At 42.1% G+C, this 27,145-nt stretch overlaps 4 protein-coding genes across 4 annotated transcripts in view; 2 read left to right on the forward strand and 2 right to left on the reverse strand.

The window, feature by feature from the left end:
- LOC140276912 (drebrin-like protein B) overlaps positions 1 to 27,145 on the reverse strand; it is a 104,741-nt gene that overhangs the window by 57,939 nt on the left and 19,657 nt on the right. The gene's annotated exons all lie outside the window — the stretch shown is intronic.
- Positions 536 to 2,599, reverse strand: LOC140277006 (caspase-3-like). The gene is made up of 4 exons (XM_072371877.1): positions 2,302 to 2,599; positions 1,461 to 1,624; positions 1,242 to 1,368; positions 536 to 991 (listed from the first exon to the last, which is right to left on the reverse strand). Exons 1-4 carry the CDS (start codon positions 2,516 to 2,518, stop codon positions 678 to 680), a joined length of 822 nt encoding a protein of 273 aa, XP_072227978.1. The 5' UTR covers positions 2,519 to 2,599; the 3' UTR covers positions 536 to 677.
- LOC140277158 (RNA/RNP complex-1-interacting phosphatase-like) lies at positions 4,651 to 15,134 on the forward strand. Its single transcript, XM_072372079.1, has 9 exons — positions 4,651 to 4,967; positions 11,349 to 11,424; positions 11,505 to 11,636; positions 11,733 to 11,856; positions 11,990 to 12,050; positions 12,124 to 12,170; positions 12,242 to 12,317; positions 13,555 to 13,683; positions 14,026 to 15,134. Exons 1-9 carry the CDS (start codon positions 4,927 to 4,929, stop codon positions 14,399 to 14,401), a joined length of 1,062 nt encoding a protein of 353 aa, XP_072228180.1. The 5' UTR covers positions 4,651 to 4,926; the 3' UTR covers positions 14,402 to 15,134.
- Positions 15,805 to 27,145, forward strand: part of atp6v1b2 (ATPase H+ transporting V1 subunit B2) — a 28,589-nt gene continuing 17,248 nt past the window's right edge. The window contains 2 exon segments of the mRNA XM_072371772.1: positions 15,805 to 15,976; positions 27,064 to 27,119. Of these exon segments, the coding sequence (XP_072227873.1) occupies positions 15,805 to 15,976; positions 27,064 to 27,119 (228 nt within the window).

A 27,145-nucleotide genomic window follows, 5' to 3' on the forward strand; every position in this document is an offset into this window, starting at 1 on the left:
AGGTCACGCTCACAACATATCAGTTGGAAGGCCGCCATTATTACTTCTATAAACCTGTAACAGTTTTATCTTTAGATTCATTCTTTATCTGCTTTCACTTACGTTGCAGTCATGATTTTTGTCTGTGCTCATCAGAATTACATATTTAGTTCTGGGCTCATATGTTACATCAAATGGATCCTCTTACAACTAAAAGCAGCTTTTTACTTCCATTAATTTTATTTGACAGATGAGATGGATCTAAGGTTAAAGTTTTTCATAGTATTTTGTGAGACATGCTACAGAAATATGGGTCAGTCATTATTCTGGTTGAAAAGAAACTGAAGTATTCTGCAGGTGTGCAGAAACAACCCTTTCAAGGGTTCTCAGGTATTCATGTACGCTTACTTCAGACGTGTTAAGAAAAGGAAACATTAAGTGAAATAAGCTGCCAGTTTCTTCTTAAGTTGGTATTTCATCATGTGCAGCAGACAGTGATGTGAATTTATTTATTAGTCTCTACTAAACATAAAATAATAAAACTCTGACATTTAAACATAAACGTTATTTACAGTATGTGCAGTAAAAGTTCAGGAAGTCTGACAACATGAGGAAAATACTGACAGGATATTCTCACTTAACTGCTGTCAGCCATCTACATTCCTTAAACATTCGGTCACATGCTGGCGTGCCGCAGCCTAACTTATCGAATGAGTCCGTGTTCTGATGTTCTCGGTGGCGATCAGTGATGTGGCTGAGATTCCTGCAGCCCTGCTGTCAATCCCAGGCTTTGCAAACGGGAACACTTCTCTGGTCATTCGCGTCAGGAGACACGGCATCTCCTTCTTCCCATCGAACTCTCGACCTTTGGCCTGGAAGGTGTAGGCCAATCTGTGGGAGAGCCTGGTCATCAGGCGATTCAGCTCCATGTTACGATGGCCCTCCTCCTCCAATAAAGTGCAGAAAGTCTTCAGGAAGACTGATCCATAAAAGTTCATGAAAGCTCCATAACCTGATGGAGAGGACAGAGGATTTAAACCCAGATGCTAGTTAATCTGTTCACATGAAATATTCATATCTGAAATAGCTGGATTGTCCATCTTTTGGCTAAAAAGTTAGATCTGCTATCTTTTTCCTGACCTTTATAAGGTACCTTAGGATCACTAAGGAGATTTTCTTGGTAGTTTGTTCTTTTATTGGTTAATGTTTTTTAAAGCACTTTTGGTATTTTGAGTGGTCATTGAGGCAATTTTATGGTTTACCTGGTGCTGTGGCGTACATCACAGCCGTATCCACTGGAACAGAGAGATTCTGTAAGAAGCTGCACTCTGTGATATCATCAGCTGAATCCACCTCCACTCCGTCATCCAGAGCCTCTCCTCGACACGCCTGCAGGGAACAGCAAGTTATCATTATATCTCAAACAACGGATCTTTCATCACTTTGCTGACTGTACACACACCTCTTCTCCTGCTGCCTACCTGTATGAGGAAAAGTTTGACCTTTTTCTCCATGCATTCATTGTCAAAGTATGAGAAGATATGAGACAGTTGGACAGGGTTTCCATCCGCTCCATACACGCAGCCCTCGTCCCCATGAGACGAAAAGACGGCCAGGAAACAGTCCTTTACAGGACGCCTGCTCTCTGCAGCAGAAACACAACCAGACAGAGACCGCCCACTCAGTTACACTCATCACTTACTCATTGTTAATTATAACCTAGCAGAACAAGCATCAACAGGTAAATATAAATAGATAAATCCAGACTATCAGGTATGCAAACATGCATTGCACGCACACTACTTTGTAGAACCTCCATTTAAGTGTACGTCTGACAGAACATTCAGTGTAAAGTATGTATTTACTGATATGAGTGTCACCTGTTTTTCCTGCTGTCCTGTCGTATTTGTTTAGTTATGTAAAACCTTTAGTGATGATCCTGTGAGGCTGTAAAGTTGAATCTATTAGTGATAAACGGCCGTAAAACTTCTCCTGGACATTCAGTATGTTTGCCTGTTATGTAATTTGTTGTATTGAATGATAAAGACTCACAAAGGTTTATTTAATATCTCCTATTGGAAAAGCTTCCCAAGCAAACCTTTGAAAACACTAACAGGTAATAATAACGATTTATGTTTTTAAGACATCGACTTCAGTAGTGACACAACTCACAGGTAGATGACAAATTAAAGTATGAATGTTGAGATTCTACAGGCAGTTTTAGATGCTAATGACTTTTAGAGAACCTTTCGGATGTTTTATATGATAACTAAAGAGCTTTTCTATGTAGTTTAAGATCAAATGGTTGTGATGATGCGTTACCTTCTTGAAACAGCTCGTAGATTTCCTCACTGCTCAGGTCAGTGTGCAGGTCCACCTTGAAGCCCAGCTTGTTGAGGGTCCGGTGCAGCTTCTTGGCATCCCTCTTTGCTCCAGGTCTCTTCTCCAGCTTCACCCCATGATCAAACTCAGCCACAGACACCACCACTGCCCTGTTACACTCGCCCTTTCCTTCCTTCAGTCTTTGGCACTTTGACATAGTTGTTCAGGTAAAGTCTGTATCTGCAAAGAAGCTGCTCTGAGTATCTTGTTAGACTTTGAGCTTCTGTCTCTGCATCACCTGCTCTTATAAACGCTCTGAGCACCACTGTCAATTATCTCCACACCTTTTTTTTTTTTAAACAGACCTTATATGGAGTTTCCTTGACAGGCTGTATGATCACATGCAGTGAAGTCACACTCTTTTTCACCTGTGCTGGGAAATAACGTTGTGAAATCCACAAGTGGGTTTCACTTTGAGTTAAACCTTTTTCCTGAACTTGATCATTAACCGTTTTTGACACCCATCTGCTAAAAGCACTGCCAGGACTTTCCCTCTGTCAGGTCTGATTAAACTTTCCTCTTCTTCTGCATTCTCAGCATCAAACTCTATGATCAGAGCTGTCCATCAGAGCAGCTTCAGCTTATTCCAACAGGTGTGGTCATGAAAACACATGACTAATCTGTCAGAACATGTGTTGACACATAATAAAACAGGAGAAGAAACCTGCTTTTCCTGAATGGAAGACCTGAGAGGAAATTAAACTGGCAAATAGAAAACACTTTAAGAACACTTAAATCACAACATGTAAGGACATTAAACAAAAACTTTATTTCTCTATGAATTAGGACTTTGTTCTAAACATTTGTATTTTGTACATTCATAAACACAAACATTTACCTTCAAATGCACTGTAGTCTGCTGTAAACACCATTTAAAATAACTGTTCAATTTACATCCATAAAGAACAAATAAAGTCTTTTCTGTATGTTTTAAACACTTAGAAGATATATTTCTGGTTAAATTAATACATTTTTACGTTTGTGTAAATCCAACGTGGATGTACACGTTATTACATGTGCATTATTTTTTATGATCTTCTGGGAGTTATATATGTATTTTTGTCTTCTTATAGATAAAAATGTAAAAAAAAAACAAAATCAAAATATCAATTAAACAGAAGAAATTGAGGAATAGACTGAAAGTACAAAAATAGGAAAAGGCAGGGAATATATATACACTAGTTATTTTCAAACATTTATTTTTTTTCAAGCTCATTTATTCAATTATGTATGATTAATTAATTCCTACATTCCTTGTATTTTTAAATATGTTAAAGGTTTAACCCTTTAACATCCTGCTCTACCATTTGGTAAATCACATTTTTCACCGACCATACCTAAACAAAGTTTAGGTATGAAATGCTAAAAGAAAATTGGTGACACTTTTTAAAAACGGAATATTTTACCATAAAGTGTTACCCTGGTCACTTGAAAGCCTTGATGAATGAAAGAAATCTTTTTTTTTTGTATCAAGGTGGAAATTGAAGGTATGCAAGGTTTTAATGTATTAAAAAAATAAGTGAAAACAAATACATTCATTAAATAATAAAAAAAAAGATGTGATCCAGTAAAAGTTTGACACAACAATAAGAAAATGCACATCTGTCGATTACATTTATTCAACATCGAATAAGTAAATGTGTAAATAAACAAATGGAATAAATAAACAGTTGAATAGATAAATAAAATATAAAAAATAAAAGCTAAATAAATAAAATGTAAAAGTGAACACAAAAACAGTATAAACAAAAAGCCTTGTCAAACATTTTCTCCTTTAATTGTTTTAATAAAGGAATAAATAAGTGATTCAACAGATAATATTGAATGTTAATAATTGAATAATTACTTGATATAAGTGAATAATAATTTAATAGAGGCAATTAAAATGTGAATGAAGTTAAAGATATACTTTTTTAACGACAGCATTTGTTTATTCAATCAAATCAATAAGAATGTTTAGAAAAAATGAGAAATTTAACAAAGACAATATCAATATTGTTCATGATAATAATAACCATAATATTTATCATATATGATTTATTCCATATTTTTTTCTCAAATTATTCATTAGTTTGTCATTACTTGTTCATTTTTTTGTATGTATGCTTACAATTAAATTATCTGTAATTACAGGACTTAAAAGCATATCATGTTTGACTCGATTGTAATTGAAATCTTACTTTAATAACAAGTTCATTTGATTTATGAATTTATTGTAAATCTACATATTTTGGTGCCGTTTTACACCACATCCGCCGCCAGATGGCAGTACATTTATTTTGACGTCATCACCCTGCGCCAGTGTTTCGTAGCTCAGCTGTTACAGGAGGTTTCACCATAGACAGTAAATAAGATGGAAACGGCGGGACAAACATGATGAATAGTTTTTAAAACCTCGCAGAAACTCCGTGTTTGTGTGCGCGTGTGACTGCGGACCGCACGAGGGAGCTGCGTGAAGGAGTAAACACCGCTCGTCTTTGCACACGTGGTAACATTCAGGTTCTAGACTGGTTTTATTTTCTAACATTTTCAAACAACAAGAGAAACGACCTGGGAGGTTTCAGGATGTCCAGGCATAACAACAAGAAGAGCGGTGTCCCGGAAAGGTAAGATCGAAAATAATCACGTGATTAATCAGCCACACAGCAGATTTTAGACAAGTTGACACATACTGTGACCGAAACGTCAGCATCCCAAAAAAGAAGCTCAAAACCGTGTCATAGTGAATCATCAGGTCCGGTATCAGCAGGAGGATACAGAACAGTTCTATTTGTCAATCAGAATTCATGTTTTTTTTTTACTGTAACTGCAGCCGCTTATGTGGGTCAACAGGTTTGGATTTTTAACCCTGGTTCAACACTGGATCTTGTACAAAGGACTGATTTTTAGTTCAGATTAAAATCTTACAGAGGAGGCTCCGACTGCCTGTTGAACCTCACTCAGGAGCAGCAGGGTGGTTTTCTTCCAGGCACTCAGAGTTACTGAGGGATCATGGGAGTTTGACCACACAGTCTATATATATGTTTGTGGACTTGAAGGTTTACGACTGTGCTCCTTTGAGGGATTCTGTATAACACAGTAAGAGCCGTGTCCACATTCATGGTCCAAAGTGGAGCTGATTGATGGTGCGTGTTGGACTCCACCAGGGCTGCCCCTTGTTATCGATCCTGTTTGTGGTTTTCATGGACAGGATTTGGAGGTGTAGTCGGGGAGAGGATCTCTCTGGGTCAGAGACGAGTCTCTGCCTCAGGTGGAGTAGCTTCAGTATCTCTGGATCTTATACTCAGTGATGGTCAGTTGGAGATGGACAGACGGATTGGGGCTTCGTCAGCAGTAATGAGGGCGCTGCTCCGGTCCGTTGTGGTGAAGAGGGAGCCAAGCTGGAAGGAGAAGCTTTCAGTTTACTGCTCCATCTTTGTTCCAACCCTCACAGATCTGAGAACAGACCTGCATTAGAGATACATTTCCACGTATTTAAGTTGGCTAAAAAAGGCTCCAAGCTCGCATTAAGGTGCTGCTTTTCAATTCAATTCAATTCAATTTTATTTATATAGCGCCAGATTACAACAATTGTCATCTCAAGGCACTTAAGTAATATAGTCCAATTCAAGCCAATTGGAATTCAATTCATTGTAATCATAATCCAATTAATTCATATAGAGCCAATTCAAAAAATTTATATCCTAGCTAAGGAAACCAACAGATTGCACCGAAACGTGTCTTCAGTCCAATCTCCCGTCCTGAGCGTGCCTGTGGCGACTGTGGAAAGGAACGACTCCCTTTTAACAGGAAGAAACCTCTGGCAGAACCAGACTCAGGAAGGGTGGCCATCCGCCTCGACCAGCTAGGGTTTGAGAAGACGGAAAAGAGGGGGAAAAACACTGTAACACCATTCAAAGGATATCTGTTGGAACAGGGAAACATAGGTTAATAATCACAATAATGTCACATGTACATAAAATCAATTGTGAAATTAAACAGGGGGAAAAAGAGAGCAAAGTGAGGAAAGGTGTGACAGATGAGGTCCCCCAGCAGTCTAAGCCTATAGCAGCTTAACTATGGGATGTTTCAGGATTACCTGAGCCATCCCTAACTATAAGCTTTATCGAAAAGAAAAGTTTTAAGCCTAATCTTAAAAGTGGAATGGATGTCTGCTTCCCGGACATTTACTGGCAGCTTATTCCACAAGAGAGGGGCCTGATAACTGAAGGCTCTACCTCCCATTCTACTTTTAGAAACTCTGGGAACAACAAGTAAACCTGCAGTTTGGGAGCAAAGTGCTCTGTTAGGAAAATATCTAACAATGAGATCTTTAAGATAAGATGGAGCTCGGTCATTAAGAACTTTATATGTGAGGAGAAGAATCTTAAATACTATTCTGAATTTAACAGGGAGCCAATGAAGAGAAGCTAAAACTGGAGAAACATGATCTCTCCTGTTAGTTCTCATCAGAACTCTGGCTGCAGCATTTTGGATCAGCTGGAGGCTTTTCAGAGAATATGTGGGACAGCCCAATAATAAAGAATTACAGTAGTCCAATCTTGAAGTAACAAATGCATGGACTAGTTTCTCTGCATCACCCTGAGACAGGATGTTCCTGATTTTAGCAATATTACGAAGGTGAAAGAAGGCAGTCCTAGAAACAAGTTTTATATGTGCGTCAAATGATAAATTCTGGTCAAAAATAACTCCAAGGTTCCTCACTGTAGAACTAGAAGCCAAGGAAATACCATCTAGAGTAACTATATAACTAGACAATTTCTCCCTGAAGCGCTCAGGTCCAAAGAGAACAACTTCAGTTTTGTCTGAATTTAAAAGCAGACAGTTCTGAGTCATCCAGGTCTTTATGTCTTTAAGACAGGCTTGTAGTCTGACCAACCTATTGGTTTCATCTGGTTTCATAGATAAGTACAGCTGAGTATCATCAGCATAACAATGGAAATTTATGCCATGCTGTCTGATAATGTTACCTAATGGAAGCATGTATAAAGTAAAAAGAATCGGTCCAAGCACAGAACCCTGAGGAACTCCATGACTTACTCCAACGTGTGAGGAAGATTCTTCATTTACAAGAACAAACTGGAATCTATCAGATAAATATGACTTAAACCAGCCTAATGCTATTCCTTTAATCCCAATAACATGTTCAAGTCTCTGTAACAGAACGCTGTGATCGATCGTATCAAATGCAGCACTGAGATCCAACAGGGACAAGCACAGACACAAGTCTGCTATCAGAGGCTAAGAGGAGATCATTGGTAACTTTCACCAGTGCTGTTTCTGTGCTATGATGCACTCTGAATCCTGACTGAAACTCTTCAAACAGATTATTTCTATGTAAATGATCACAAAGTTGAACTGCAACTATTTTTTCAAGAACTTTGGACAAAAAAGGGAGATTGGATATAGGTCGATAATTAGCCAACACTTCTGAATCAAGAGTAGGTTTTTTAAGTAAAGGTTTAATTACAGCAACCTTAAAAGTCTGAGGTACATATCCTGTCAACAAAGACAGATTGATCAAACCCAATATGGAAGTTAAGGGGAAAACCTCCTTGAACAGTCTGGTTGGGATTGGGTCTAACATACAAATTGATGGTTTAGAAGAGACTATTGCTGTTGTTAGCTCAGAAAGATCAACTGGACAGAAGCTGTCTAAATACAATTCAGGTTTGAAAGATACTTCTAAAGCTGCTCTACTTGATGATACATCAGTGATAATAATGGGAAGGATTCCATTAATCTTCTCTCTGATAGAAACAATTTTATTGATGAAGAATCTCATGAAATCATCACTGCTGAGAGTAAAAAGAATACATGGCTCAACAGAGCTCTGACTCTTTGTCAGCCTGGCAACAGTACTGAAAAGAAACCTGGGATTATTCTTATTCTCTTCTATCAATAATGAATAATAAGCAGTTCTAGCTTTACGAAGTGCTTTCTTATACGTTATTAAACTATCTTTCCAGACTAATTGAGACTCTTCTAAATTAGAGGAACGCCACTGTCTCTCCAGCTTTCTTGCAGTCTGCTTCAACGCACGCAGCTGTGAATTATACCAAGGAGCCAACCTCTTCTGACTGATTACCTTCCTTTTCAGAGGGGCAACATTGTCCAGTGTTGTACGTATTTAAACTATAGTGCTGTCAACAAGAGAGTCAAGTTCTACTGGAATAAAATTTAGGTAGCCGTCCTCTGTCATATCTGCACATGGCAGTGAAAAAAAGGATGATGAAATCAACTCTTTAAATCTGGTTACAGCATTCTCTGACAGACACCTTCTATATGTAGAATTCTTCTCAGAAACCGTGTAGTCAAGTAATGTAAATTCAAAAGTTATTAAAAAATGGTCAGACAAGACAGGGTTATGAGGGAACACTGTTAACTGTTCACTCTCAATACCATAAGTCAGCACAAGGTCAAGGGTATGATTAAGGCAGTGAGTAGGTCTGTGAACACTTTGAGAAAATCCAATAGAGTCTAATATAGAATTAAAGTTAATATTTAGGCTGTCATTTTCAACATCTACATGAATATTGAAGTCACCCACTACAATGACTTTATCTGTACTCAGCACTAACTGGGATAAAAACTCTGAGAATTCAGACAGAAACTCAGAATAAGGGCCAGGTGGACGATACACAACAACAAACACAAGAGGTTTTTGTGATTTCCACTTTGGGTGGGAAAAACTGAGAATCAGAGATTCAAAAGAGCTAAAACTAATCTTGGGTCTAGGACTGATTAGTAACCCTGATCTGAAGGTAGCTGCCACTCCTCCTCCTCTACCTGTGGTTCTAGGAACATGAACATTTAAATAGTCAGAGGGAGTTGATTCATTAATGCTAACATGATCCTCCTGCTGCAGCCAGGTTTCTGTAAAACAAAATATATCAATATGATGATCACAAATCAAATCATTCACTAACAGAGACTTCAAAGGGAGAGATCTAATATTCAGCAAACCACATTTAATAGTTTGATGTTTTTGTTCAGTTAAAGTTTTTGTTGTAAATTTTTTTTGCACAAGAGGATTTGCTCCTTTTGTGTTTTTGATTGAGGGGGGGCAGCATCAAGTGGGAAGCCGCAGAGAAGTGTGTAAGACTACAACTCTGCATCCTGGTCTCAACCCTGGGATGTCATGTTTTTGGATGACTAATAAATTCGTCCATATTTCTAGAAATTAGAAGAGCTCCTTCCAAAGTGGGATGGATGCCGTCTCTCCTCATCAGACCAGGTTTTCTCCAGAAAGATTGCCAATTATCTATGTAGCCCACGTTGTTTGCTGGACACCATCTAGACAACCAGCGATTGAATGAGGACATGTGACTAAACATGTCATCACTGGTCAGATTTGGCAGGGCTCCAGAGAAAACTACGGAGTCCGACATTGTTTTGGCAAAATTACACACCGATGCAACATTAATTTTAGTGACCTCGGATTGGCGTAACCGGGTGTCATTACCGCCGACGTGAATAACTATTTTACCGTATTTACGCTTATCCTTAGCCAGCAGTTTTAAATAGGATTCTATGTTGCCCGCTCTGGCCCCTGGAATATATTTGACTATGGTCGCTGGTGTCTCTAATGCCACGTTTCTGACTATAGAGCTGCCAATTACCAGGGTTTTGTCCTCAGCGGGTGTGTCGCTGAGTGGGGAAAATCTATTAGAAACGTGGACAGGTTGATGGTGAACCACGGGCTTGACTTTAGGACTATGACTCCTCTTCCTGACAGTCACCCAGCCACTCTTAAGTCCCGGCTGCTCGGGATCTGCTCGGGGACGACTAACAGAGCTAGCTACGCTAGGTGGCTCCGCACTGACTAAAGGGGCCTGGCTCGCTATCGGGTGGTTTTCAACAGTGCAGAGCCGAGCTTCCAATTCAGATAACCTTGCCTCCAAAACTACAAAAAGACTACATTTGTTACATGTACCATTACCACTAAAGGAGGCAGAGGAGTAACTAAACATCTGACACACGGAGCAGGTGAAAGCAGGAGATAGAGGAAGAGAACTGGTAGCCATGCTAAGCTAGAGAACCAGACACACCGCTAAAAAGTGAAAAATAAAAACTAAAGATCTGTAAGAGTGAGCGTTAGAATATAACAAGTATGGGATAGAGTTAACTATGCAAGATGTGTAAATTATAGGGAGAAATAAGGTGATTATTAGTAGTTCAAGAAGAGCGAGAACCGTCACAGTGCACACACAAAGCAACAGGAAGTGATGCAATACGTCTTACCGCAAAGCAAAGCCGTCAGCTTCAGAGTGAACCTAGTTTCTTTGTGTCTTGCCCATGTCTCTTTGTGCTGAACTTCATGATGTGCATGTAGCCCCTTCCTGCTACACACAGCCTTTAAATGTGTCTGCTTGCCCGTCTTTTAACCAACTTTTTGCTATATGTCATCACTGAACACTGTTGTATGAAGAGCAGCTGCAGAAACTCTGAAGAAGAATAATTCGGCAGTTAATATCTGCTAAGAAAGATAAAATGTTGTTTCTGAAACAAGCTTCTGAAATTCTGAAGCAAGCTCAAGTTAGCACCCAAACAGTAATGCGAGTTTCATAACAAGACACCATCATACTGCCTGAAGTTAGATGAGTTTTAAATTCATGTTCTTTAGGGATAGTTCAGGTTTTATTCAATGTGTGACGTACTAACAATGAAAAGGTAATCTGTCTGTGGACTTTGGTCTATAAGTAACATTTTGTCCTCTGTGTACCCTGTACCTGTGGTACTAGAACCTTGCTTGGCTTCTTTTTCAAGTGTTCATTTGCACTTGCAGTAGTGAGTGTCGTTATCTTTCACTACACCTGAGGGTGATGTATTCACAGATTGAAGCCATAACGGTTCTGTTTGTCTGTGTCCTCCTCTAATCATGACCTCTCTTCTAAAACCAGAATGAAGTCTTGATTCTGACACTGCTTCTTCTGATTAAACAACACAAAGATACAGATGTGTGAACATGACTTTGTGTCCAACAGATGGCTGGACTACTCGGCTGTTGGGAAAAGACTGAACGGGACTCGGTTCATCGCCTTCAAAGTGCCTCTGAAGCAGGTCAGCAGTGGTCAGACTGAGCTGTTTGTGCGTCAGAGTCGATTTCTCCTCACTGATCCGAGTTTGTGTGTTTTCCTCAGTCTTTTAATCGGAATCTCCCGCGCTCGGATGTGTTTGGCCCCTGGGAGCTGCTGGACGCTCTGAACAAACAGAACCAAGAGCTGGGTCTGATCATTGACCTGACTTTCACCACACGCTACTACAACCTGCAGGTGTGCACACGCACACACAACCCCCCCTTCCAGAAGGTTTGTACCTGATTGAACCTGATTTTTAGTTGGTTTTGTTTTGTGTGCGTTTGTGTTTAGGACATTCCCGAGTCACTGTTGTGTGTGAAGATCTTCACGGCCGGTCACGAGGTCCCCAGTGACGATACGATCCTGAACTTCAAACGCATTGTGTACCGGTTTCTCCGAGACAACGAGGATAATGGTGAGAGTAAAGCTTAAAGCACAACATGTGCTGGAGTGTATTTAAGTATTTAAAACATTTTAAAGTAAAACTCAGTTGGTCACATGAGATGCACCTGTTTGAATGCAGAGAATAACAGTAACTCCTCTTCCAGACAAGCTGATTGGAGTCCACTGCACCCACGGGCTCAACCGCACCGGCTACCTGATCTGCAGGTAGGTACAGTGCGACACCTGCGGGGTCAGCCGGATGAGTGGGTGGAGCCTAACAGCTGTGTCTGTCCTGCAGGTATCTGATCGACGTGGACGGGATGGATCCAGAAAAGGCGGTGGAGTGTGAGTGTTTCATTTATGTCACACACAGTCTGAGTGGAGCTGAAGCATCTGAAATGTTCTTCTGTCTGCAGTGTTCAACCTGTCGCGGGGTCACGCTATAGAGAGGCAGAACTACCTGGATGACCTTCAGCGTGGACCAAAGAGGAGGTGATGCACAAACTGTCATATTTATTGCAGATTCTTGTGAGTTACACTTTGTTCTGCTGCACAGGCCCCATTTTTACTCTGTTTTTATGCTTGCAAAATAAAGTGCAATGGATTACAACCTAAAATATGAAAAAAAAGCTTTAATTGATCAGTTAATAAATATCCAGTTTTACATTTCAGATCTGCATCACATTCCATAAAAAGTTGGGACAGTGAATCTTTTCCCACTGTGTAATGTTTCCTTCTCCGAACTCTTAAAGATGTTCTGACATCCAGGATACCAGGTGATGAAGAGTTTTAGGTGTTATTTTGTCCCAATCTTCCTGCAAACACATCTTAAGGTGTGCAACAGTACGGGGTGGTGGTTGTTTCAAAGTTCTCCAACATTCTCTATTGGGGACCGGTCGGGACTGCAGGCAGGCCAGTCCAGTACCCTCTTTGGAATGTGTGCAGAATTTGTTTTTACATTGTCTGGTTGAAAAATGCATGGACGTCCCTGGAAAAGATGTGGTTTTGAAGGCAGCATACGTTGCTGTAAAATCTCTGAACTTTTCTGCATTAATGCTGCCATCACAGAAGTGGAAATGAGCTTTGATAACAGCACTGATACAACCCAATACCATCACAGAGCCTGGCTGCAGGGACTGGTTGCTGACAACAGTCTGGATGCTCTTTTATTCTTTGGTGTCCATTTCTTCCAACAAAGATCTGGAATACTGATTGGTCTGTGCACAATACACGTTTCCACTGTGTGATGGTCCATCCCAGATGCCTCCGAGCCCAGAGAAGTGGACGCCGCCTCTGGACGAGGTTAACATGAGGCTTCTTTCCTGCACAGTAAAGTTTGTGAATGGAACTCTGTATTGTTGTGCTTGACAAAGGTTTCCCACAGTAATCCCTTGTCCATGTGGTTCTGTCAGCTATTGATGAATGACGGTTCTTGATGCAGTGCTGTCTGAGTGTCCAGCTTAGGCTTGCTCCCTTGTCCTTTACACACTGAAATTCCTTCAGATTCCTGAATGCTTTAATGATATTCTGCACTGTAGAGGGAGAAATATCCAATCTTTCTTTGAGGAACATTGTTTTAAAACACATTTGTGGACAAACTGGAGATCCTCTGAACATCTTCGCTCTTCAAAGACTCAGCCTGTCATGGAGGCTGCTTTAGGACCAAATAATGATTACAGTCACCTGTTTGAAATTACTGAGCATTACCTTGATATCCCACCCCCAACAGCAACGAGGGGATCGAGCAGTCCAAGCAGGAGCCAAAGAGAGGTCAAGCTGTCCATCAGCCGACATTCTCTGACGCAGACTCAGACAGCAGAGAGGAGAGACGGCACTTTTACGAGCCCGGCTACCAAAGGTGGGCAGAGAAACCGGTGTTGGCAGAACATTTATGTCCACGATAGCCTGAGATCACAGAAAAGTTGGTCTCTCTGCCTACTCAGCATAGAGGATTAGAATTTTTTTGCCATAATGTTTAGAAAATATTCAAAAGTATTTCTATTGTTATAAGATTATTGATAAAATGTAAATTATAAATGTTCCAAAAATAATTAAAAACTAAAGTGCTGCAGACTTGATGTTTTTAGATATGATTGAAGTGATAGAATGTTCCGTCATGGCTCCAGCAGGATGAACAAAAAGGTCATGCGACAGCTGCATCTTCTCCGTCTTTCTGACTTTTCTGTCCTTTCTGCCACAGCTTTTACCCTCCACGAGGACCGAACCACCGGTCACATCACCATCTCCCCCCCTGCCCCCCAATACTCCCCCCGCCTCCTCTGCATCCACCTCTGTCAGTCCCTCTCCACCCATATCGACGGACCCCCCCATATCCGGACACTCGGTGGAGGAGACCCCCGCATTGGGAGGACAGTAGGTCCAGACGCCCCTCACCACCAGAGATGGGGTGGTGCCGCACCCCAGAGGACAGAAGGAGGGCTTCTCCTTCCCGACTCCCCCACTACTCCCCAAGCTGGACCTCCAGGTCTAACAGCGCTGGAGCTGAGGAGGACTGGACCCGCCCCCGCATGAGACACACACAGAGGCACCGATCAAATGGATACGACAACTACTGATGAAAAGCTGCCGCAGATTCATTAATTTGCTGCAGATCTGATGGATTTAACAGGTTTTAAAGTTCAAGCAATGTTGGTTTTTAACAGAAATCAAACAGAAAGTTTATTCTGTTTGTTCTCCCAAGCTGCTGCTGAGGCTGTACTCAGTGGTCGATTCCTCTGGTCTATAAAGTAACAGAAAACCCTTCAATAGTGTGTTCAGATGTGTCACTTGGATCTGGATTATAGTCATGAGACTGAGAACTTGAAGGCAACTGGGAGAGACACTCAGAGTTTGGTATTTGTTTTTAAAATTCCTTTCAGGTGATTAACTGATCATCACTGAGTCCGCAAAGTATTTTTTGGGTTATGTTTTTTTTTATAGTTAACTGTCAAAAAGACATGAGTACATTTTTAAGCTTTCACTGTCAACCAAATGAAAATCTAATTTACTGGAGAAACAATTAGGGGCTAAAAATAGTTGGAAGTTAATGAATGTTGAAAGTTAGATTTAGCCAAACTCGACCTCGGTGTTCAAATATCTATTAAGTTTAATTTGGCTCAAGGTTTGCTCACGTTTCAATAAATCTGGCTCATAGTTTTTACCTTAACAGCAACGATCACATGACTCCACCTCGGCTCCTTCCTTTGGATGAGGAATATTTATATTTCTGGGAGTTCTCGTGTTGACATCTGGGAAATGTTATGTCGAAACACAAATAAGATGTCAATAAAAATGTGTCTTTATTAATAACTGTTGCCCTTTTTGACCCCATTGGTTTTCTGTATTAGGTATTATAGTATTATAAGGTATTATAACTGAGGTTCAGTATCATCATACAAAGATACTGTAGCTGTAGCTGCCAGCTAACTGTTAAGCTAACAGCTTCTAACTGCGGGTTCTGATCCTTTCACTTTGTAAATGTAAGACTTTTGTGCTGTGTTATTTTCATTGAAGAAAATTATTAACAAATGAACATCACCAGTGATAGATTAATGTAGAAACTTATGACTTGGCTAAGATCACATTTAAGTGCTACAGAGTTATTATTATAGCCTATATAAATATTAATATGAAACACTGTTGTATCATAAATGCATTTTTGGCATTTGTCACAAACCAATCTTGAAAGTCCCTTTTAAAAATCAGAGTGTTGTGTTTTACAATAATATAAGAATTTAGTTTATATTAGAAGTCAGTAAATTTAAAATGTTGATGTAAATTCAGTGAAAGTTAAATATAAGAGATAAAATAACTATATTTCCTCTTTTAGGCCCTTAAGTTAAACTTTGTTTTTAGAGAAAAATATGTATGTGCAATAAAAATCCCTCCAGCTAATTCATATTGATGCAGTAGGTGCGCACTGAGCATGCGCCGCGGTTGTCACGACTTAAACGTTGCTGCAACTACTGCAGGTAGAAACATGGCGATGAAAGTGCTCAGAGGGATGATGAACGGCGCCATGAGCGAACTCTCCTCAGCCGTCAGCGGGACCAGACCGACGCCCGCCGCTCCGGTGTCCGCCACGACCAACGCCGCCTCCCGGGAGCACGTGATGGCCGTGAGCCGGGATTACATCTCGCAACCCCGCCTGAGTGAGTCTGTAAATATCCAGGGTCCTCATTTGATGTTGTTTGTTTGCTAAAGAGGAGGAGAAGAGCAGTGTGAGGCAGGTGAAACTATGAAAACATCCAAGAATTTCTTCAGATAACTTATCACCTGTCAGTGATCTGCAACACTCATATGACATCAGACTAAATAATTGGACAGAAACCGGTTAAATATCACTGAAGTAACTTTTACTTTACTTAATACTTGCGTAGACATGTTCAATTCATACCATCTGTAACTGGTGACATAGACAGGTTTTATTATCATTCATACTAGTATACAGAATGAAATTTCGATTCATGGCTCTGACAGTATAAAAATAATGGTATAAAATAACAACAGCAAGCAATGTTGTGAAGTGTAGGCTATACAGAATAAAATTTAGAGAATTTGAAATATAAACATGTATATAAAACAGAAGATAAATAGAAAAACCAGAGGTCAAAGTGATGGTGGCAGTAGTGCAAAAGAAACAAAAACAAGAAGAAAAAAAAACTGCAAAGTGTCTGTGCACTTCTTTGTTATTTCCTGTTTAACAGTCTGGTTGCATGGGGAAAAAAAGCTATTTCCGAACCTGGTGGTCCTGCACCGAATGCTCCCAAACCTTTTTCCAGAGGCCAGCAGGGTAAACAGTCTCTGGTGGGGGTGTGAGGCATCACGGATGATGTTCCTGGATCGACTCACACAGCACTTTAATGCAATGTGCTGAATGGGAGGAGAAGAAGTCCCTATGATCTTCTCTGCTGTCCTCACCACCCCCTTCATGTTCTTCCAGTAGAGGCCCTGCAGCCTCCACACCACACAGAGATGCAGCTGGTCAGGATGTTCTCTATGGTGCTCCTTTAGAAGGTGGCGAGGATGGGTGGGGTCAGATGGGATCTCCTCATTCGTTGCAGGAAGTGCAGACGTTGCTGGGAGCGTTTTACCAGTGATGCAGTGTTCACAGACCAGGGGCCTCATGTACAAAGACTTGCGTGGATTTCCTACTGAAACATGGCGTACGCGCAAACCAAAATGCCCTCCAACGTACAAAAATATCCAGATGTATCAATGTGTGCACACTCATTAATCCAAGCACATTTCTTTTGTACATCCCAATCAACGTGGAATTGAGCGCACGTGTGGGCGTACCCGACTCCTCCCTTTCCACGCCCCTACTTAAATATGCAAATCATATTTAAATGAGCCCTGCACCTGCCATTCCTGTCTCTGCACATCAGAAAATATAGAAAAAACGAATGACTAAGATGGGAAAAAAGAACTTCACCGAAACCGAGATGGAAGTGCTACTATTCGAGGTGGAGGCGCGCAAAACGGTGCTCTTTGGCACCCTGTCCTCCGGCATCAGCAGCCAACGTAAGAGGAGTGGGTGGGAGAGAGTTTGCGAGGCTGTGAATGCGGTGGGGTCGGAGAACCGCACACAAGCGGAGGTCAGAAAGAAGTGGTCCGACATCAAGGTAGATGTGAAGCGGAGACTGGCTGCCCACCGTCGAAGTGTGGGTAAAACAGGCGGTGGGGCAGCAGGAGAAGTGGGGTCCATTCTGTTTGAACAGCGAGTCGGTGCAATTATGGGTGACACTGCTCTCTCAGGGGTGGTGGGAGCACGTGTGGGTGACTCCGACAATCCCCAAGGTAAATACCTATGTATTTGTGTAACTCACAACAAATGTGTTCATACAGTAGCCTGCTCACAACCCTGTAAGCTAGAGTTTCATATGTAAATGCTGTATGTGGTTTCAAATTTGTTAAATTAAGGACTTTAACTCAAGTTTGATTACGCAATTTATTTTATTGTTACACAGGAGAGGACATGGAGTTGCAGCCACGTGCCACGGGCTCCAGTGATTCCTCTGACATGCCCAGTGTCTCCAGCGCCAGTACGCCGCGACCACCAGCTGCTGCCGTCGTGCCTACTGGTCGTGTCCTCACCCGTGCTGTGTTGGAGTCGCAGGAGGAAATCGTGAGGGCAATAGGCGGCATAAATGATCGCCTCGATCAACTAAATGTCCTCACAAATATTGGGGAATCAAATGCATTGGTGAATAAGTGATTTCTGCGTGCTTGCCTCTTTTACATAGTTGAAATCAACTGTTGCCGGGCCCGAATGGCCTCCAGGGTAGGACACACATTAATGGGTCCAGCTTCTGGTTCATCTGGTGGGGGGATATGCTGCTCTGGCAGTGGTATGGCGTGCCGGTTTGCCACGTTGTGAAGGACGCCACACGCCATCACAATGCGGCACACCTTCTCAGGACTGTACAGCAGCATACCCCCAGTCCTGCCCAAGCATCGCCACCGTCCCTTCAGCAGACCGATCGTCCTCTCAACCACTGACCGACTGTGGGAATGGAGGTCATTGTACCTCCGCTCTTGGTCAGTCAGAGGGTTGGTGAGAGGGGTCATCAGCCAGGTTTTAAGTGGATAGCCATGGTCACCTGGGGTAAATTGAAAGGAGACCAAGTTAACTGGATATACAGTTTCCATTCGTTATTCTACATGTATCACATAGTATTGTTACAAAATAACGCATAAGTGCACCAAGGAAAAGGTGAGGCTGAGACATTTTACACTTTTCGCACGGGGTTATTAACATGAGTAATTTGCACTCGGAGATAATCGGGGGGGGTCAAGATGTTACGCTGTAGTTTAACCGGAGTAAACAAAAAAAAAAAAAACTGTAACACACTAACCTTAAGCACCGACTAATGGTGCTGTGAAGACGGGATAGAAATTTAGCACATGCTCAATACACGTCACGGGGAATAATATTAGGACAAGTACACGAATATAGTTACTTACCAAGAAGCCACCCATCGCGCACAGTGCCAGCTTGTAGTCTGTTCCTAACAATGCTGTTACTCAGAATGTATAAGTCGTGCGTTGAACTAGGCCACCTCGCCACAATGTTAGTTAAGTGCATTTGCGCATCACAAATGATCTGTACATTGATGGAATGGAATTGCTTCCTGTTGACATACACAAATTCATCCTGTGATGGCGCTTTTATAGCAATGTGTGTGCAGTCGATAGCTCCGATTACATTAGGAAAACCGGCTGTCGCTGCAAATTGCGCTTTAATGTTGGCCTGTTCAGCTGTATTGTATGGGAATTTGATATACCTGGCTGAGATGCGGATAATCCCGTCCCACACGGCTGGTATGGCTCGGCTGAGGGTCGACTGGCACAGTCCCGATCGGTCGGCCAGCTAGCTCCCTTTGAAATGCCCCGGTTGCCAGGAACCCCAACGTGGTCATCACCTGTATGGGAACAGGCAGCTCATGGCTCCTCGCTGTGTTGCGCTCCAACGCCGGCCGCAACTCTGCGCATAGCTCCAGGAGGATTGCCGTCGGGAACCTAAAGCGGCTGATGAGCCACTTGTCCTCATGTGCCAACAAATCATGTCTGTCTCTAAATACACGCTCTCTCCTTATTGCACCATTTGCTATGTCTTCTAACACCGCTAAAGCAGCCATTGTTTTTAATAGTATGCATTGCACCACTTTGCGCATACTTTTATATCCACTCGTGTAATTGCAGACACATGGGTGTGTTAATTGTTAATCAGTTTTAATTGTTCATATGTCTCAGATGTGCACATCGCTCATTCTGAGGACAAATTGTGTTTAAATTTATTCATTATAACAGTTTCCCAACATCACCTGTAAGTGTCGCCAAAGAAACAACAGCTGTAGAAAAGTGCGTACGACAGCCCTGAAATTTGCGTGAGGCACCGCACATTTCCACGGTCATTTCGCTCTTGATACATCTGATCGTTGACGTGAAAAAGTGTGTACGCCACTTTTTTGTGCGTACGTACCCTTTGTACATGAGGCCCCAGGTGAGGGTGTCTGTGATGTGCACCCCCAAAAACTTGGTGCTGTTGACCACCTCCACAGCCGTGTTGTTGAGGACAGGAGCGTGGCTGAGCTGGTTCTTCCTGAAGTCGATGATAATCTCTTTGGTATTGTCCACGTTCAGGATCAGGTTGTTCTCCCTGCACCAGTCCACCAGCTGCTTCACCTCCTCTCTGTAGGCCATGTCATCACTGATCACCTGATGAGGCCCACCACTGTTGTGTCGTCTGCAAACTTCACAATGTGGTTTGTGGGAGACCTGGGGACGCAGTCGTGTGTCATCGGGGTGAACAGCAGGGGGCTCAGAACACAGCCCTGAGGAGAACCCAATGCTGAGGGTGATGACACTGGAGGTGTTCCTTCCGATACACACTGACTGAGGTCTGTCAGTCAGTGGGTTTACAAGATGAGATTAACTTGATTATAGCTATAGTTGGGTTATGCTCCTTATCTGAGCAAGAATAATTATCCTTTGTTACATGGCGGTGAATGTATCGAATTACTGGCACAAAGCATGCAATACCACAGTAGATAAGCTGTACCCATTGCAACTGTCACTAATAGAGCCACTTCCAGTTGACGTCTTCACCACCAACAACAACAAAACTAAGGCATTCAAGAAAGATGGCGAACAAAGAGCAAGATGAATCTACGTCCCTCTACATTTGTGATGAGCTGGTTATGGCACCAACGCGATGCACAACAGCGCATTCTCCATCCTGTTGTTTGTTTCTTTTTGACTTCGGTGACAAGAACAACAGTAATATCGTCTCCTTGGACTTCCAGGTGACGATCAAGGGAAAAAATCTTGAGCATGCGCAGAACGCTAGATCCTATCCACTGTCGTCTCCAGGCACGTTAAGTGGGCAATCAGATCAAGTTATCCCAGGGTCTTAATTTGATCGCAAGTAACCTGATCCGATTCGATTTCTTCTCGGATTAAGCTTGTTACATGAGCTGAATAACTCTTATTGTAATTTAGCCATTAACCCGATCCGATTGCCCGCATGTAACCGCACTGAGTGAGGAAGTCGAGCAGCGAGTTGCACAGGGGGGTGCTGAAGCCCAGGGGTCCAAGTTTTTCCACCAGCTGCTGAGGGACGATGGTATTGAATGCTGAACTGAAGTCCAGAAACAGCATCTGCACATGAGTGTTCTTCTCCTCCAGGTGAGGGAGGCTCAGGTGGAGAGCAGAGGAGATGGCATCCTCAGTGGAGTGGTTGGGCCGATAGGCAAACTGTGAGGGGTCGAGTGTGTGGGGGAGCATGGAGGTAATGTGATGCTTCACCAATATCTCGAAGCACTTCATCATAATGGGCATGAGTGCGACAGGCCGGAAGTCGTTGGGAGACAAGATGGTGGTCGTCTTTGGCACTGGGACGATAGAGGTGGTCTTGAAGCAAGCTGGGACTGTGGCTTGGTGTGGCGAGGTGTTAAAAATGTCTGTGAGAACACAAGCCAGTTGGTCAGCACACTCTTTCAGCAACCGTACGGGAATGTTGTCTGGACCGGGGGCTTTTCGAGTGTTGACTCTCCTCAGAGACCTCTGTACGTCCATGGTGTTGTAGTGCGTTCTCATCCTGGCGGGGGACAGCTTTCACAGCAGGGGTACTGTTTACCACCTCAAACCTCCCCAAAAAGTTATTCAGATCATTCAGGAAGTCAGCATCATCATTACACACCTTAGGGGCTATCCTGTAGTTGGTGATAGCCTGAATGCCTTGCCACATGTTCCTGGCGTAAGAGAGGTCATGGAAAAAGTCCTGGATTTTCTTACCATGAGCATGCTTTGCCAGTCTGATGGTGCAGTTAAGGTTGGCTCTGGCTGTCCTCAGTGCCTGTTATCCACTTCCACACCAGTTAAAACAGTGACCACATGAACATTCACAGTGTGACTCATGAGGCTGATAAGAAGAACTTGGAGTCAACCTTTTCTTGTAAAGTAAAATTCACTGATAAATGCAAGTATTTTTAATTTAAGGTAAACAAGAAATTAGTGCTAAAAAAAAAAATAATAATAATTTACAGCGATCACTGGCGACCCAGAATCACTCCCCTAATGCCAGCCATCACTGCTCCTCACACCACAACAACCATCTTTTATTTATTTATTTATTTTTTCTACTACCCCAGCCTCTCACCAACTGTACACCAGTCATAGTGGGGCGGGGATACAAACCCTGGTTCGGGTAGGGGGTAATGAAAGTAAAGAGGGTGCTAGAGGCAGGACAAGAAACACTAGCAGATTTAGCAGACAAATTCAACTACACAGTCCTACAATCACTAAAAATGGCAGCATAAACAAGGCCATACAAACCAACTTACCTAAAATGGCCACCTGGTTTCAAAGGCTCACATGGGCCGCACCCTCCACTTAAATACATCCTGGATTTCTTCCTTACTTCTTCCAAGAGTCTGCTTACCCTAAGTGCTCCCCCTGCTGGGCCCCCAGCTACTATAGCTTCTTCTAATCCAAATCCATTTACTGGACATTACTGCCTCATCTGACACTTCCTTCACTTATTTCCTCTCTATTTTCCAGCCACAAGGACAAACCTGGAGTTTATTTCCCTCTAGCCTACAACTTTTATTTTCTCCGGCTACGCTCTCTTTGCTCTGAGAACTATTCTTCCCAGTTCTAGCCCTAGATAATAATGGTCCTTTGTGACATGAATGTCCACCTTGACAGTCCTAACTCTTGAGATTTTCTGACACTAATGCACTCGTTTGAGCTACAACTGCTCAGCAGTCCTCTGACCCATAAAGCTTGCAAAGTGCTAGATCTCATTTTCACAAGAAACTGTGCCACAGAGCCCCTGTCTGTCACACCACTGCACTTTTCTGACCACTATTTAATTCAGTTCAGAGAGAGTCTCCCGAGAAGACCATCTGCTTCTACCCCTATGATTTCCTTCCGCCGCAACCTCTGCAACCTGTTGTCCACCCGTTTCTCCTCTGTTGTTGCCTCCACTTTTCCAAGCTCCAGCACATTCTCCTCCCTTCTTGTGAAGTCCCAGGTTAGGAGTCCCTTTCCTCTACACTGAGCTCATCTCTGGATAATCTGTGTCCTCTATCCACCAATCCCGCTCGATCCTCCCAGTCTCACCCCTGGCTTAATGATACTCTCCGAGCGTTGCGCACCAATCTCAGAGCTCCTGAAAGGAAATGGCACAAGTCAAAAGATCCTGCAGATCTAGCTAAACTCCAGGCGCTACTGTCATCATTCGTATCCATGGTTACTGATGCAAAAAAGTCTTTCTTCATTAACAAGATTCATAGTACTACTAACACCCGGAAACTTTTTTCCACCTTCAAAACTCTACTTAATCCTCCGCCACCTGCTACCAATCTAACAGCAGACATCTTTGCCTCATTTTTTACTGACAAAGTGGCAGCTATAAGCAAACAGTTTACCAAACCTGTTCCCACAAAATCTGCATGCAGAAGTCCTACTTCATCATTTTCCTCATTCACCCCTCTCGCTCAGAGCAGTGTGTCTAAACTTCTCACATGTAGCCTTCCTACTACATGCCCGCTGGACCCCGTTCCCACTAATCTTTTACAATTCATTAGTCCTACTGTAACTGCAGCAGTCACACATGTGATTAATGCTTCACTGACATCGGGCACATTTCCTACCACATTCAAGCAAGCTCAGGTTACACCTCTGCTCAAGAAACCTTCCCTCCCTTCAACTCATGTGGAGAACTATCGGCCGGTCTCTCTCCTCCCGTTTCTGTCTAAAACCATTGAAAGTGAAAAAACTGCTTAAAGACTTCAAGAAACTCTTGAAAACCCAGCTCTTCAGAGAGCATCTTCTATCCTTGCACTTACCTTGTACTTCACTACCCCCTCTATCTCTGCACTTTATCTTTCTGTACTTCCCTCTATGCCTGCACTCTCTCTCTACTCTGTCACCTCTGACAGAGTCTGACTAGTGGGTTCCTTCTATGTAGTTTATTGTTAGCTTTTTTGTATAGCTTGTTATATCTTAATTTGTAAGTCGCTTTGGATAAAAGCGTCTGCTAAATGCATAAACATTAACATAAACAGATAATAGGTCCGTGCCCCTATTCTTCACTGAGTCACATCTCCAGCTCATAGTTGTGTTTGTTCCAGTGTCAGTTGCCATGTAGTCTACCTGTGAGTCATCTTCTGCCCCTGCTTTCGCTGACCCTCGGGGTATTCTCCTTAATTTGCTTGTTGCTTAAGCTAGTTGTAACAAAGCTGCTAAACCTCGCTACTGCTACCATGGATTTCTAGCCCATGGCAGCACCTTTTGGGTCTTTGCCTCCTGTCAGCTGTATTTCCAATCTGTCACATGGTCTGTCCCTTGTTGTCAGCTGCCCTATTCACAACAGTCACTAGCTAGGCTAGATCTGAATTTAAGGTAAACACAAGAAATTTGTGCTAAAAAAAAAAAAAAAAATAACATAAAATGGACCAGACTCAGTGAATAATTCCCTATAATCCCTATATAGACCAATAAGCAGTGCTGGCCAACATGTCATAGGGGTCATTAGGTGGGAACCTCCTTTATTTATATATACCTGTCTACACAACAGTCACCCAAACGGAGAGCTATACAGAGAAAAGCTTTTAGACAAAACATAGCCAAGGAAAAAGATCCATCCATCCATCCATCCATCCATCCATCCATCCATCCATCCATCCATCCATCCATCCATCCATCCATCCATCCATCCATCCATCCATCCATCCATCCATCCATCCATCCATCCATCCATCCATCCATCCATCCATCCATCCATCCATCCATTATCTTCTTATCATCCTCTTATCTGAGGTCGGATCACCGAGGCAACAGGTCCAGGAGGCAATCCCTCTAACCAGGTGAACCACCTCAGCTGACTCTTTTCTATGTGGAAGAGCAGCAGCTCTACTTCGTGCTCCCTCCGGATGGTGGAGCTCCTGAGCCCAGCCACTCTCTGAAGGAAACTCATTTCAGCCGCTTGTATCCACAACCTCATTTTTTGGGTCACTACCCAGATCTGTGACCATAGGTGAAGGTTGGAACAAAGATGGAGCAGTAAACTGAAAGCTTCTCCTTCCAGCTCAGCTCCCTCTTCACCACAATGGACTAGAGCAGTGCCCTCATTACTGCTGATGAAGCCCCAATCCGTCTGTCCATCTCTAACTCCAACTCACTACTGTGCTCTGATGTCTTAAAGAAATAATAATAATAATGATAAGGCATTTCATCTATAAAACACTTCCCATTTGTAAAACAAATCTCACGGTGCTACGTAGCAGAGACAAAAAGAACACATTAAAGACCATACATATTGAGCTATTGATAAGCTTTTGAAAATGAAAACGTTTTTTGGAGTTTCTTAAAAGACTCCACAGACTGTGGTGCTCTCAGGTAGTTTGGCAGGTCATCCCACAGTCGTGGAAACCAAAAGAACCACATCATCTGCAAAAAGCAGACATGTTACTCTGAGGTTCCCAAAGCAGACGCCCTCCTCTCCCCGACTACACCTCCAGATCCTGTCCATGAAAACCACAAACAGGACCTGTGACGAGGGGCAGCCCTGGTAGAGTCCAACACGCACTGTGAACCAGCTCCACTTTGGACCAAGAATGTGGACGAATATGGATTCTTGGAAATAAGATGAGGATAAATTATTTAGGACCGCTCATAAAAGTAGTGGAAATAGCAAATATAGTAGGTGCTATGATGAACCATGCAACAGCTTTTGGAAGATGAAATAAGATTTCAAAATCCTCACAAATCTCAGACATATCTGTCCAAATTCTCATAGAGCTTGGTCTGGTCATTAAATAGTCTTAATATCTTTTTTATCAAGAAACAAAAAACACATTTGCCTACAGCAGAAGGTGGAGCCCTGAATGTCAGTCTCAGATTGAATAAACTCCAGCCATCATTACCTGATATCCACAATCTTTGTGCATGTCACACGTTCTGTATTTACACAGAAGACGGGCTTTATTGAAAACACTCTGAAAAGTTCTAAAGTTAAAGAATATATTATTTTTAAAAGCAACGTTTGTGCTTTTTCATGCTGGTACAGCCCCCAGCCTTTAGGAAGATCTGCAGCCCCCACAGCACGCCTTCTTCCAGCTTCACTGTCATATTTTTACATTTATTGATCATCTTGCTGTAGTTTTGCGTGTCTTTGTGGTTATTTTACATCATTTTGTGGTCATTTTGCACTACTTTGTCGCTCCAGCTGATACTTTTATTGATGTAGCTCTTACTTTGTTTTGTTGAAGGATTTTAGTACCTTTTCCACCACTGGACAAATGTGCTTTGTTTGAGTTTTATTATATTTTCTCAAAACACAAGTAACAAACAAACAAATGAATAGTTGGAGGATTGTACGGTGGCGCAGGCTGCACAGATGTGTGTCTGTTGGTCTCAGTTAGCTAAAATAACCATCCAGCAGTCTGAGAACCCAAAACTTTAACCATCAACTACTTCATGTGTTAAGTGACTCAGAGAAGGTGATGAAGAGGATTTATTGTGGCGGCATCAGTTTTTCAGTGCTAATTTTTTAAGAAAAAAAATTCTGCACTTGAAGTGTTTAACAACTATAAGACCTGTACAGCTTGTTAAAAATGCTAGTGATGTAACCACACATCTGGTTCTCTGGTTTTAATTTTTTAAAGAAGAGAGAAGCATTTTTCCTGCATTTACATAAGGCAGAGAGGATAGATGGGAAATGTGGGGGAAGAACACACTGAATTGGACTCAGGTATTTTACTTTAGATTTTTAGATTATGGATACAAATTTTCTTATTTTCATATGAGTGAAGTTAGCACTAGTGGGTGCTATGAAATGAGCAAAAGCCCCAAAACTACAATAGAAGAATACTCAGATTACAATAATTTTAGGCAAAGAAAAGAAGCAGAATGTGGAACTTTTTTTGCTTTAATGCATCCAAAGAAAAATCATATTTTAAGAGTAAAATAATAATCTTAATAATAATTGCCTCAGTTTAAATTTTTCTACTCTTATTCACACTAATTCAGACAAATATGAGCTCTGATATTTTACAGAACAAATAGTTAGTTCATTTACAGACAAGATGCAGATTAAATTGTCATAAAAGTTAGTTAGTTAAATGGTTTTTGCAGAACATGGTGCGACAAAGAAAGGTTCTTAACTTGGTGATTTTTTTTTCCAGCTCTGTTGATAAAGATGTGTCTGTCCTGCTCTCTGCTTCATCAGCCTATAAAACAGTGTCTGGAGTCAATGGTCCGCTGGTGATCTTGGATCAGGTGAAGGTAAGAATAACACACTGCCATGCTCC

Source organism: Leuresthes tenuis, unplaced genomic scaffold, assembly GCF_036924035.1.
Source record: "Leuresthes tenuis unplaced genomic scaffold, fLeuTen1.0.hap1 SCAF_19, whole genome shotgun sequence".
In the NCBI taxonomy this organism is placed as follows: Eukaryota; Metazoa; Chordata; class Actinopteri; order Atheriniformes; family Atherinopsidae; genus Leuresthes; species Leuresthes tenuis.

What these genes read in the sequence shown, in the direction of transcription:
- LOC140277158 (XM_072372079.1), top strand. Translation starts at nt 4,927, where the DNA reads ATGTCCAGGCATAACAACAAGAAGAGCGGTGTCCCGGAAAG. An exon ending in AAGAGCGGTGTCCCGGAAAG is followed by an intron (nt 4,968 to 11,348) that starts GTAAGATCGAAA and finishes TGTGTCCAACAG; the next exon opens with ATGGCTGGACTACTCGGCTG. An exon ending in TACGAGCCCGGCTACCAAAG is followed by an intron (nt 13,684 to 14,025) that starts GTGGGCAGAGAA and finishes TTTCTGCCACAG; the next exon opens with CTTTTACCCTCCACGAGGAC.
- LOC140277006 (XM_072371877.1), bottom strand. Translation starts at nt 2,518, where the DNA reads ATGTCAAAGTGCCAAAGACTGAAGGAAGGAAAGGGCGAGTGTAACAGG. An exon ending in CTACGAGCTGTTTCAAGAAG is followed by an intron (nt 1,625 to 2,301) that starts GTAACGCATCAT and finishes TTTCTGCTGCAG; the next exon opens with AGAGCAGGCGTCCTGTAAAG. An exon ending in GATGTACGCCACAGCACCAG is followed by an intron (nt 992 to 1,241) that starts GTAAACCATAAA and finishes CCTCTCCATCAG; the next exon opens with GTTATGGAGCTTTCATGAAC.